General features: G+C 39.6%; 1 protein-coding gene across 5 annotated transcripts in view; it reads left to right on the top strand.

The window, feature by feature from the left end:
* Nucleotides 1-839: 839 nt before the first annotated feature.
* Nucleotides 840-12,811, top strand: part of epha3 (eph receptor A3) — an 88,107-nt gene continuing 76,135 nt past the window's right edge. For all 5 annotated transcript variants that reach the window (XM_005451960.4, XM_005451959.4, XM_005451958.4 and 2 more), the window contains exons 1-2: nucleotides 840-1,032; nucleotides 8,418-8,482. In XM_005451960.4, coding sequence (XP_005452017.1) covers nucleotides 939-1,032; nucleotides 8,418-8,482 — 159 coding nt within the window. In that variant the 5' untranslated portion in view covers nucleotides 840-938. The remainder of the gene's footprint in view (nucleotides 1,033-8,417; nucleotides 8,483-12,811) is intronic.

Genomic DNA, 12,811 nt, shown 5'->3' with positions numbered 1-12,811 from the left:
TTCATCCTACTGTGGGTGAGTATTACAACATGGAAAACAGTATAAACAAATAGGTATTTTGGTTCTTCAGAATTAAATGTTTATATAGTATGAATAATAGGTTAAACATAGCTTTAAGCTTAAATATAACATAAATTTGTCAATGTTATATTACAAAACAGCCGCATAATATGACAAAACAATTGTTTTTGTACCCTTATTTAATAATCCTGTGTGACTCACTGTTCTTTTGCACTTTTGCAGTGCTTTACAGTTTTTGCCAAAGCAGGATCGACACCATAACATCATACTGTTGTCTGCCCCAGTTTCCAGTTTAAAAACAAGAGGGCACCAAAAGTCAAAGCTTAAACCAAAATGAATAAATAAATTAAAGTAGGGCCTTTAACCACAGACTTTATGTTATTTATTGATTTATTTAATAAATAAAGTTTCTCATGGTGCTTATGTGGCTTTGTTTAAACACGGGCTCACGCTGAATTTTCATTCACAATAGTAACTGAGCCAAATGTAATCCATTATGACCAGATATTTTGGGAGAGAATAAACACTCTTTAAGTGTAAGGAAAGATTTGGTAAAAGAAAACATAGTGCAGACTGTTGTTTCTAGATAAATCCACAAGGTTTATCTCAGCCCCTGCTCTCCATTCGAAGTGATTCATGTTACAGATTTCGGTGAAATAGACGATAAAATACGCTGAACAGCTGAATTTGTCATTCTTTTTTTTTTATTTTTAAGACGCCTGTGGTAGAAATTCTAAAATGACCTGTGATGAACTTGAACGCTGTTTTGATGTCTGTTAAGACTCTGTAGGACCCAGCGGAAAACTCCTCCAACCGGAGGGAGACGGAGCAAGAGAGAGTGAGAAAGCTGAGTGGGGAGAAGACGTTCCCAGATCAGTCAGTGGCTTCATGGAGTTATGTGTCTCTGATCCGCCGCCATGGATTGCAATCCGCGATCACTCCTTTTCGTTTTACTTCTTTTGTTGTCCTGCGTTATCCCCGCGTTTCCCGTCTTCTATCCCCCCAATGAAGGTAAGGGAACTCAGGCTGCGGACATGTGTGTTTGTGTGTATGTGAGCACTTGTGTTTATGTATGAATGGTGCGCTACGGCACGTATCGCGGTCAGTGCTGTGCGCTCGGCGAGGGCTTATTGTCTAAATTATAGTCTCAAAAATCAAAGGACGATCCAGAGCGCATTACGGTGACACCGGACATCACCGGCAAACTGGATCAGATCGCCAGCAGATAGTAATAATCAGAGAGTAAACTTGAATCCAGATCAGAACAAGCCAGACAAGGTAGCGCGATCTCCGATAATTTGGCTAAGAGGACTTAATAGTTTTCAAATAGAGATGAATAAACTAAGTAATGTCGAGACAGCTTCCAAAGAAGCGTGATTATGGGGCGAATGGATGTGAAGAAACTCCGATATTTGTGTTTATATGAGATGTGCGTGTCTGTCTGTTTTACCCAAGAATCCATTTGGGGTAGACGCCCCAGTTACTGGGTAACTGTGAGCTTAACTCAGTTTTAAGGCAATAAATAGCATATGAGAACATTCGTATAGTGCGTAAAAACGTGGCTGCTTTTTTAATGGTTTCGACTCGAATAAAGACTTAAAGTCTACCGTTGTGATCATGTAAATTTGCAGTTTTAAGAAGTCACGACTTTTTAAAAAAGTTGCATCTAAAGCCGATCTTATGATAAATGAGCGACAAAGACGTTGCACTTTATCTCTCTTTAGGTCTTGGTCGCTTTCTAGGTGAATATAAGCTTGTGGCAGTATTTTGAAGCCGGGGCAGAAACAGGCAACGGCAGGCACGTCCACTCTCAGCACAGTCATTTATTTAAACATATGAAACTAAACTACAAACAAAGAAAGGGGAAAAAACTTTACACAACAGAGGGAGGTTTGGTTTGAACTTTGTAAATTATTGGTTTACATCCTGACATCTTTAAAACTTTAACGTGATCGGGTCAAAGTGTGTGTATGTGTGTGTGTTAAGCAGGGGCAGTAAATGCAAATGCACGCTGAGGATGAGCTCCAACCCTTAGCACTCCACAAGAGACAGGAAAAAATGTAATTGAGTTTATTTGTAATGTCCAGTTCTCTGTGGTTTATGTCACATCAAGTAAGGGATAATCTTTAAAGTTATTCTGGGTAAAAGTCCGAAAGAAAAAATGAGTCTGTGAATGTGAATAGAACCTATTAACACCGATATCTAAATGGTGCTTTATGTGAATTATCAGCACACGCCGACTCAAAGGTCTCAGTTTAGGATACCCAACAGTTTAAACCTTAATGGCGATAAAGTAATGGAATCCGTCCGTATACTGTAGATGTTGCAGTTTACACCACAGTAATTGAATGTTCTGAGACAAACCCACCCCGTGTAAACTTCCAGATTAAGGCTGGTGTTGTTGGAGAAGTTTGGAAAGTTTTGGACGTTAGTTTCTAGGTCATGCCAAAGGATCTGTTTTATAATCCAACAATTATCAAACAAAAAGTTTCACTTGTCGCGCACTTAATAAATGAATTAATTAATCAGGCCAGTCACGTTTCAGTGGATTTTCTTCTGACCCTATAAGTTTTGTGATTTCTTTTAACCCATTAAGCCTAAAATCGATGTTTTCTTAACGAAAAATGTTTGTGGAATGTAAACCATTCATTTAATGCTAAAAAAAGAGTGTCCCCCTTTTTTTACGCACAGCATTTGGTGTCTGGGAAATATATCTCTTTAGCTGTTAACGCAATGCAAGAGAGCATACAATTTAATTTATGGTGTTTGACACGAAGGCATGGGTCGGGAAAATGTGCAGTTCTGTGGTGAAGCAAAATAAATAGAAAAGAGTCAAAGCCACCCAGGCCTAATGCAAATCCACATATAAGCATTTGATTGAAAAATAAGACTGGTGAAGTTTTAGTTTGGCTCACGATGGTAAAAAATAAGCAAATACACATTGACCCTAAAAAAATACACAAAATTCCACTGGTAGGAGTGTGTTAGTATTTTATTGTGCGTTTGGAGGGAAGGAAGAAAGTGAGAAGATACAGAACGGGGAGTGAGTGGGGCGGGGGGATAGTTTAAGAGTTTAGGATAAACGTGTAATTTATACGAGTGAATAGCAGAGAGAAAAGAAACGATGAGAAGACACACACACATACACAAACAGATGAACTGACTAAACAGTTTGCATGTTAGTTGGAACAGGGAAAGTGTCAATACAATGAAGAAATCAGGCAATTACGTTCGCCCTCCAGAGTCATAAATCAGCCAGAGAGTGTCAGTATCGAGCTGCCTCGTCTATACAGCACATTGTATAGAAATTCATATAGACTTGTACACCACAAATATGAAGAAGACAAAGACGTTTTGAATAAGTTGAGCGCTGTTTCTCCGGATCGAGTTAAAAGTTAAACAGATGGAAACACACGTCCGTTTTGGTCGACTTTGACAGTCCTCACGATGAAAGAGAACTCATATCGATCCTTCACCGGCATTAATTTCTGCAAGTAACAAAGTAAAAAAAAAAACACATAGTAATTTACTACAAACCTTAGAATGAGGTCCACACACATTTTTTTTCCGTGACACAAAAGAAAATCTGAGGTATCATCACAGAGTACTTAAATGGCTTTCTTGGATCTTTCTTAATCTTTATTTAGATCATAAACTTTTGCTTTAAAAATAAAGCAGACAATAAACACGCTAGAAAGCTGTACCAATTTTGAAAATACTGATTTTAATAAACATAATGTGACAAATTTAAAGACACTCTTTTTTCATGATCTTTTACGTTGAACTGTAGGTCACTGTTTACACGACCAAAACATAACGTCACTTTTACTGGCTTTATTTTTTATTTCACGCCAATAAGTTGAAGGTGATAAAATCTACCCTGGCGCAGAGATTATAAAACAGTCCACTTGACCGTGGGGGGGCTGTTTGTACATTTAAAACTCGATGGCCATAAAAAGATCTTCTGTGAGTTCGTTGACGTCTTACTGTAGTTTATATAAGCTATCAGTAAATTATCAAATGAATCAAGTGCTTTATAACAAGTAAAGAAAAAAAAACATCAGTAGAAAAGAAACCTCAAGTTTAAAAGGATTACGACAAACTTATGATGTTTTCCTCGCGTCTGTACTCTGTTGAATTTTCCATCTCCGCACCGCACCTCAGCAAGCATTTTTATTTAATTTTACTGTGTGGTTTTCATTAGGTCTTAATGATCCCGTAAAACTTTAGGGAAAAGTTTAAGGAAATACAGAGAAACGCCTCAGTAATAGATTTCAGCGGAGAGGATTCATTTTCACTTTAAGAAGCCTTTGAGGAGACTTTTTGCTGACATTAGCTATCGGATATCGTTTAAATTCGCCATAATTAGAAGAAAAAAAATATCTAAACTTTCGAAAGTCATTAGTTTCTATGCTGTGGTGCAGTATGTCCTTTTAGGTGGTGTAATGCTGGCTCGCTGCGGGACGTCCGGAGGCCTCTGGTATTTTTAGTCGGCGTTAGGGAGGCTTGGCCCGGAGAGCCCGGCTCAGCAGTCCCGCTGGGGCTGATGTGCGTCTCAGAGCGATGGTACTTTTCAGAGGTGATGGAAATGTGCGCAGACGCAAAATACCCCTCACTCCCGTCCCCATGTATTCTAAATGCCTATATTTATATGTGTATGCTGACCGAAGGGTGTCATCCTCATCTTAACGTTTCATCTTCAGAGTTACGCGAAAAAATTCTGTATTTAGGGAGGCTACATGTGTAGCGATACAGTACGTGGTCATTGTGTGCAGGAGTGCTCTATGCCTTTATGTGTGTGTAAATTATATGAGAAAGAAAGAAAGAAAGAATGTAACGAAAGAAAGAAAGAGAGAAATGGGAGCAGAGGGGCTGGGCAAGCAGCAGCAACATCAGACAGAGCGACTCTGCTCTTGAATAATTCATAATGGGAGGTGAACACTTCACCCTTTAACACAGACACAAGTCGCCTTGCTTTGCCTGCACTGCGGCCTGCCAACCTTCAGATGCATGGAACCAGGCTGCAAAGCATCATCCACTCTGTCAAATGGCAGATATTGATAGATAAGGACATGTGTTCTATTCTATTCTATTATGGAGGAAGCTGATTCTTTGGTCATGCCCCTCTCTTTAGTCTCTGACTGACTGACTCTTCTTTCTCCCCTCTAACATCAGCTGTGAAATATGTGGCTGAAGTGGAGGACTATTTCATGAGACTTTGTGTTGTACAGTTATTATTTTCATCTGCGCTGTTACTCATGGTAACACTGGCATCAGAAAAAGTACCCTTTCTTGCTTTCTTTGCTACAGTGTTCAACACATAATATGCCAAGCGATATAGGTCACCAGCAAGTGAAAAAAGGATGTCTTCCATTCCTCGGGGCCAGGGTTATGAGTGTGGGCGTTTGATGGTGACCTTAGTTTGCTTTATATATTGATTCACCTGTTTCTACCTCTGTGATGTTTTGCTCCCTCCCAGACAGGCTGGCTGAGTTTGCTATTAATACTCGTAGTTCCCGTTTAGAGGCACTCCCTGTTGGGGCAGGGGCTATATGCTTGGCTGACGCTAGCTTGCTAACCGACTGTGTGTGTGTGTGTGTGTGTGAGAGAGAGAGAGAGAGATTGAGCGAGAGAGTAAAAAGACTGTCAGCAAATGTTGGTGTGTGCACTTGTGTTTGCTTGAATGCGCATGTGTGAGAAAAACTGCACGTTTTGGTCAGGTTCTACAAAAAATGAATGCATACAGTATGTGCATGTCCATGTCCAACTACACCATGTGCCTGCAAATGCTTTCCTTTGGAGGATTTCATGTGTTGGCATCATTTGACTACCTCTCAGTATATAGCGTTTTTTGTGTTTCAGAGTATCTCAGTTCTACTTGCTTCTTAGTTGAGGATGCGTCCTTTGTGTTTGTTGTGCTTTGCATGCATTTGTGAGTGTACATGCATTTGTGCGCATGTGTGGGTGCTGATTTCTTCAGCCAAGTGCAGCTGGAGGGGGCTTTTTACTCCTGCGATATGAGAGCTGTCTAATTTTCTGCTCTCAAATTCCCTCACTCGGCTCAATTTGAGTGTTGGGCTCGGCTCGTTGAGAAATGTAAATTGGAAGCAATGGCCCTGGATGCTGAGCTGCTATTATCTGACATGAACAGATAGCTTCATTAGACTCTAATATGAATGTGTCCACTGCCACTCAACTGGCTCAGCGGTTTAGCATGACTGCAGCTCAGGTGAACATCTATTGTGTTTTGAGTCTAGAATAATAAATCTAGGTGTTTGTGTCTTCCTTTCTGTGCTTCATTTTTAAGGTCCTTTTATGCCACATGGGCTGATGTTTACCTGATAAGTCTGAAACAAAGAATCACTTCCTTCTCAAACTTTTTCTGTAGTACAAAACAATGACTCATTCACAGAGAAGTGAGATCGCTTCTTCTTGCAAATTTAGATCCCGGTGCTTGACAGGGGTAGATTGTGTTTGACTTAAAAGGCTTCCCTGTGAGCCAGCGGTCCATCATGACTTGATACATACTTGATATGTGGACATTCTTGCTTACTGAAGCCTTGCACAGGAGAATGAAGGGAGAATGCATTCTTCATATTCTCACAGTGAATAGAGTTACAGCTGCAGGGCCTCTACTGCACTGCTGCTTCACTTTGCTGTATGTGTCCACTTGCGTTGCTAAGTGTTTGCTACTTGTTTGAGTGTTCAGAGCTGTCGACTGCTTTGCTCTCAACGGGATAAGTAAAAAGAGGCTGAGTCAGTGTTGCTGGAACTGATGAAGTGTATTGCTCTTTTTTTCTTTATGCTAAATGGTTGTCTGTCCTTTACTTTTTTACCCAATTCACATAATTGTAACTTACATTTTCTATTGCGCAGTAACATATTAAAAGTATAATGTGCCCCAATTTAGCCCACTGTAGGTTTATGTGTTTTTATCTCCTTGTCATACACATTATATTTAAGCATCCTATTTTCATCAGTACTGTTTGAAAAACAGAACTAAAAGGGATTAACTGTAAATAATTATGTCATGAACACCACCAAAACCTTTTTGTGTAGTTTATTCTAACTATATAAATTGTTGCTTTAGGTGAGAGCACTCAAAAGCTTTATTAGCTATCGTCTGAGCTTTGTGTTGCTAGACAGAATCTATTGCCAAATTGCTCGTGACAGTTTGGTTGCTGAAGTGGGGCATCCTTTGAGCATAAAGCTGCCTTCACATTCCTCACTCCATGTGTCATGACCCATGCTGACAGTTGTATTCAATGACAATTATTCACTCCACAGCCAAGTGTATACACTAAGAATAGAAAATGCTTCAGCTCCTTTTAAGATACTCTGTGTCAGAGTCAATTTGGCCATCACATCTACTATTCGCAAGTGTACTTCTAATTATGGTCTGTGGAGGTAGGCAATGAAAGCGCTTTCACAAGTAATTTGTGACTTCAAAACTGCTGCACAACTGACATAGTTATTAGTTCGGTCCCTTAAATTCCATGATTTGAATCCTGTTTTGCTAAGCCAGAGCCTGCACTTGCATGATTAAACCACTGAAGCTCCTTGTCTTATTTGTCCTCAGTCATATTTCCTCTATTAGACATGGATCCCCTTCTGCTGCTTGATGTCTGTTTGAAAAGAACGAATTTCTGGCAGGAGACACACTTAAAACTGTTTTTTCCATTCATTCTGGACTGGATTTATATTTTGATTTCAGTGTGGCCAATTGAATTTCGGACCACCTCTGAAACCGGTGATTGCATTTGAATTTAGATCCAATAGAGTTTTGCTTCACCTGGTTACACTCTATTTTCCATGTATATGTGTGTGGGTCGGTAGAATGGGGGTCAGATGGGTCAAAAGAAAAGTCTTTAAAAAAAGAAAGAAAAAAAGGAAAGTGGGTTTTGAAAAACTGACTGTACTTTAGTTCAGTACCTTTTCAGGATATTTTCATTGTTTGCCCAGTGAAGTTTTGCTTTGATGCCATACAAAGCAAGGATACAAAGCCTACTTTATTCGCTTACCTTCAGAACAAGGATGTGTTGGAAAAGTGAGGACAGTTTGACCAGTCTTTACTTTCTCGCCACTCTTCCAAGAGCCCCTTAAGTGTTAAGACTTAGTTTTAGAACTAAATCGGTTTAGGGACGGGTAGGCTAAGGGTCTAGGGAATGGGTTATATCAATGAATGTCCTCACAAAGACATCAGTACAAGTGCTTGTGGTTGTGTGTATGTGCATATGTCTGTGTGTGCGTGGGGGGCAGCTGAGTAAATAGAGTCATGATCAGTGCTTGAGGTTGGTGAATCCTCCTGTGGGATTAGATAAAGGCTAATTGGGGCTAACAAGGGCTAGACACTCATATGTTTTCTTTGTTTTTCCTCTCTCTCTTCCTCACCACAGTCAACCTGTTAGACTCAAAAGCAAGCCAAGGGGAGTTAGGATGGATTTCCTACCCATCGCATGGGGTGAGTATCTTCCATCTCTATATTTACCCATATCATGCCTGAATATGTTTGCATTTAGGAAACAGATCCAATAACATGAATCGAACGTCAGCTTCAACCATGAAATCAGCTTTTTTTTTTTTTTTTGATTTTTGTGGTTCTCACTATGCCATGTTGAAACAATCATCCAATGAAGATTAACCCACTTTTTTAGGCATTTTGTTCATTTTTTATCTAGCAGGTTAAAGTATTCAGAGCTTACCATACGATCATACTGCTTGTATATGCGTTTGTGTTTTTGAATATATGTATGTATAAATAAAGATTAAACATAAAAAGCATACATTTTGGACTTTTGGTCCAAAAACGTTTCCATAAGAATTCCAGATTTACTTCCAGCCTCCCATTAACAACTCATATAGCATTTAACAGGAAATCCCATTGTCAAAAGTTGACTTGTTGCACAATGTGATATTGCCATGTTAGTATCGTTCCTACAGTATCTTAAATAATGGTGTTAAATGGCCATCACTGACTAGACACACTGTTCTCATGCCATACTTTTGCTGCCTTTGTTCCAGAAATCATTTATAACATTGGTTAACAAAGGGGTTTATATTAACCCAAATCGTGTTTTTTGTTTCCTTAACCTCAAGTAGTTTTGGTGATTAAACCAAACAAATTAAATCTCAGTTAGCAGGCCTAAACACTGGTCAGTGACCCTACGATAACTAGCGGTCACTTGGAAAAAATGTGCATTCCCTGAGTGACTGGTGAATGGTTGTGAGATGTTGCTTTGTGCTGTTATGTGAAATTGGTCATGAACAGTGATGCACTGAAAAGGTTCTTGTGATTGCTTTGATCGCTACCACATTGGCGCAGATGCCAGTAGTTTCTTTGGAAGATGATGAGTTGTCTGCAAAAATGCACCAATTGCTTGCTGAGAGGTTATGGAATTGTGAACAGTGCAACTTAATCGGGAGATGGTGTTCTCTGTTTCCAGTTTGTGTTGCACTTTTTTTTATGTTTCACTATCACTCTGTGGTTACTTAGTGAGTGTTTGTGGACAAGTTTCAAGTTTCATTGCAAACGATGGGCAGCTGTGTCAGTCTGCTAGTCACTAAAGCAATCGCAAGGAAGTTTTTAGAGCACCCTTTTTGAGACCGATTTCAACTAGCATCAGTCAGCAACTGCTTGCCATCCGGTCGGGGAATATATATTTATCCCCAGTGACCTGCAGGTTGACAAAGAGGTCACGTATCAACCTCTAGGGCTGTGTTGCTGAAGCCTGCACAAGTATTGTGTAAAATTAACAGAATGTGACTGAAACAAGCAAAAACATTAACTTCATCGACAAATATTAACTCAACTTTGACTTTCATAAACACATCTAGTGATAGTCCTGTGTTTTAATCTGTTTATTTCAACTCTATGTATTTTCTTCTATTGATAATACTTCTGCCCCACAGGGCTAATGGTGCTAGTGTTTTATGGCCTTATTCTCAGAGTAGCACAGCCAGGAAATCACAGCAATCTGATAGGTCAGTTCAATCAGGCGCCATGGGCCAACATTGATTTATAGTTGTATAAACAACACCCACCCACATGGCAATATCAAGTAAACCTTTGATTTGCTAATCCATAATATGCAACACCTAATTTTGTCTGTCTTTCATTATATTACAGAAACTACTGTAACCGTTTATCAAGCATTTTTTCAAGTTTGTTTGATCCATTAATGCAATTGAAATTAACAGGAGCACAAGGAGGAATCACATTAATATTGTTTTTAGTATAGTATTATTTCATTGGATGCACAAAAAAAGCTCATATATCAGTCTCTGCTTCTAAAATCCTCCAATGGGCTCTTGTTCAGTGTTTATTTCTCCAACTAGTTAGACTTCTGTGCCTCTGAGCAAGCCCACTGTCTCTCTCACACACACACACACACTCATTCACACACGCACACACACACTTCCTTCTTTCTCCTTTATTAAGTGTTAGAATTACTCCTTGGCAGTGGCTTAAGGTAATCCAGTCATTTGTTCCATTGAGCTGCCAAACCTTGTTTCTTTCGGCCATATACAGAGCTGGCACCAACAGAGCACTCGGTTTTTTCATGAGGTTCAACCACAATGAAAAAATTACCCAAAGGAAAAACTTCAGGTCCTTAAAATGTATTTAGTCGAAAGACAATTGCAACCTACACAACAACTGCATGACCAGCTGACAGGCCAGATTGATGTTGTGTTGATAGAAATTATTCACATGTGAGCAGCTAGGGAAATACTCATTGATACGGCTATTTGATCCAGCGCTGGACACCAGAATTTTTGACAGAGGTTAGGCAATTTGTGCAACCATGTCTGTTTTACTTCAAGCTTTTTGCTTTGACCAAGTTCAGATGAAGAGCATGTGGTTATATAATTCATAAAAATGCTGCAGGAATGTGAGTCAATGTCATTGTTAAATGCGAATAACTCCAGAGAGATAGAAAAGGGAATGGGGGGAGGATCAAAAAGAAGGAGACTGATAGAGGCAAAAGGGATGAAGAGAGAGGGGTGGGGAGAGGGAGACGGAAGCAGGGAGAGGAAAGGACAGGAAGGAATGAGGGAGAGAGAGTCACACACAGAGAGATATTGCTGATGATCAAGTCCTCAAGGTGAATCATCTGTAATTACTCACGTCATCCACTGACTGCGCTCCGATAAGCAGAGTGCCCTGAGAGACTCCTGCTCACAAATGATTTCTCATAATGTGGCAGTGGCACTGAGCCCTCACTCCCTCCCGTTCTCACGCACACACACATACACAGACAAACACTCATTCACATTGATGGAGAGGCCGTGGCTATTGGCCTACCGAGACACAACGTGCTCCGGTCAGAACAAATTAAGAGCTTAGCCTCCCCAGGATGTTCACTCCAGAGCCACCGACTGGACTGATGAGTGCATGAGTGTGTGCGCGTGTGATCCAGATATACAGTTATCTGTCTTGGAAGCTGGCTGATTGCTTAGCAGTGTCCAGGGGGCTTAGCCCATCACTAAAGAGTGTTAAAGATTACATTCTTGCATGCTTTGAAAGCATTCTTCAGCAACAAACCAACACCCTAGACACTGGCTGTGCATACAAAATAGAATTAATGGATAATTACAAAGTAAAGTCCATTCTTCATAAGAAGGGAGAATACAATGTCCTTTCTGGTTGTACTTGGAACTTAGATTGATTGTTTTTCAAATAAATAAAGTCACTGCAGCATTTAGACCAAGTTACAGCTTAACTCTAGTTTGATTTTTTTCTGATTAAATACCAAGTTTATGTCAGTTATTTGCTACATGTTACATTTTTTTTATCAATGTGATATGAAACTACTCAGCAAAAAAAACCAAAAACTTTTTATACAGTAAAACCGTTGCCTTGTAATTGTTCTTACATGGGTTCAACAGTCTACGTTACTGTGTCAGACTTTAGTAAAAGCGCAGTAACATTTGTATTGTTGATGATAAAGAAGCTTGACATCTGTAGAATAAAAAGTCGGTGCTCACAGTATGTGAACTTTGCTTATAGTGTCTGGACTCGCACAAAATTGAACCAAAACACATTCACACCTCACATTCCAATTCTCAGGTCTGGAATGAGAGGGTGAGGTGACAGGCAAATAATAGCAGGGCTAATTATGCTTTGGGATCAGGCCCACCAGTCAGCCTACTCTTTCTCTCTCTCTATCTATCTTCTTTCATTTTTGACAACTGCTGTTTCAGCTTCTTTAATCATCCAAGTGCTTAAAAGCCCCCGTGAACTGCGTCTACTTCATGTGCAAAATCAGCCTGACCAGATAAACTGCTTTAAAGAGAGAAAGAGAGCGAACCTATCCTTAAACAAGGATTAGTTTGGTAATGCAAGAGACCAGAGGTGAGGAGGAAGGGGAGGGTAAAATGAGTAATTGTTACTTTCGTGTTACTGCGATAAGTTGGCACAAATCCTGAGGAGTTTATGTTATTACATCCTATTAAATGTTGTATGCATTATACCCACTTGTAAAATAAGCGCAGTCAAATTTTGTACTAAAGCTCCCGAAATTATGAAAATCTTAGACCTCAGTGTTACGAAGAAGCATTAGTAACAAGTAAACATATATTTTACCAGTGCAATGAAGGTCATGACCTTTTTGAGACAAGCGTGTCTTAAAAAATGAAAAAAGTAAAGAAAAAGAACATTAAGAACTTTGAGAATTACAGTACTTGCATTTTTCTTTCTTGAGTACTGTTTAAATATAAATGAACAGCATTTGCGATTCTAGCATCCCCAAACAATTGCCATCAGCTAGTCTGTCCTTGAACAAAGCACAAA

Source organism: Oreochromis niloticus, linkage group LG16 (assembly GCF_001858045.2).
Source record: "Oreochromis niloticus isolate F11D_XX linkage group LG16, O_niloticus_UMD_NMBU, whole genome shotgun sequence".
NCBI classification, from domain to species: Eukaryota; Metazoa; Chordata; class Actinopteri; order Cichliformes; family Cichlidae; genus Oreochromis; species Oreochromis niloticus.
The sequence above is the reverse complement of the archived record's forward strand: the minus strand, read 5'-3'. Positions and strand labels throughout refer to the sequence as shown.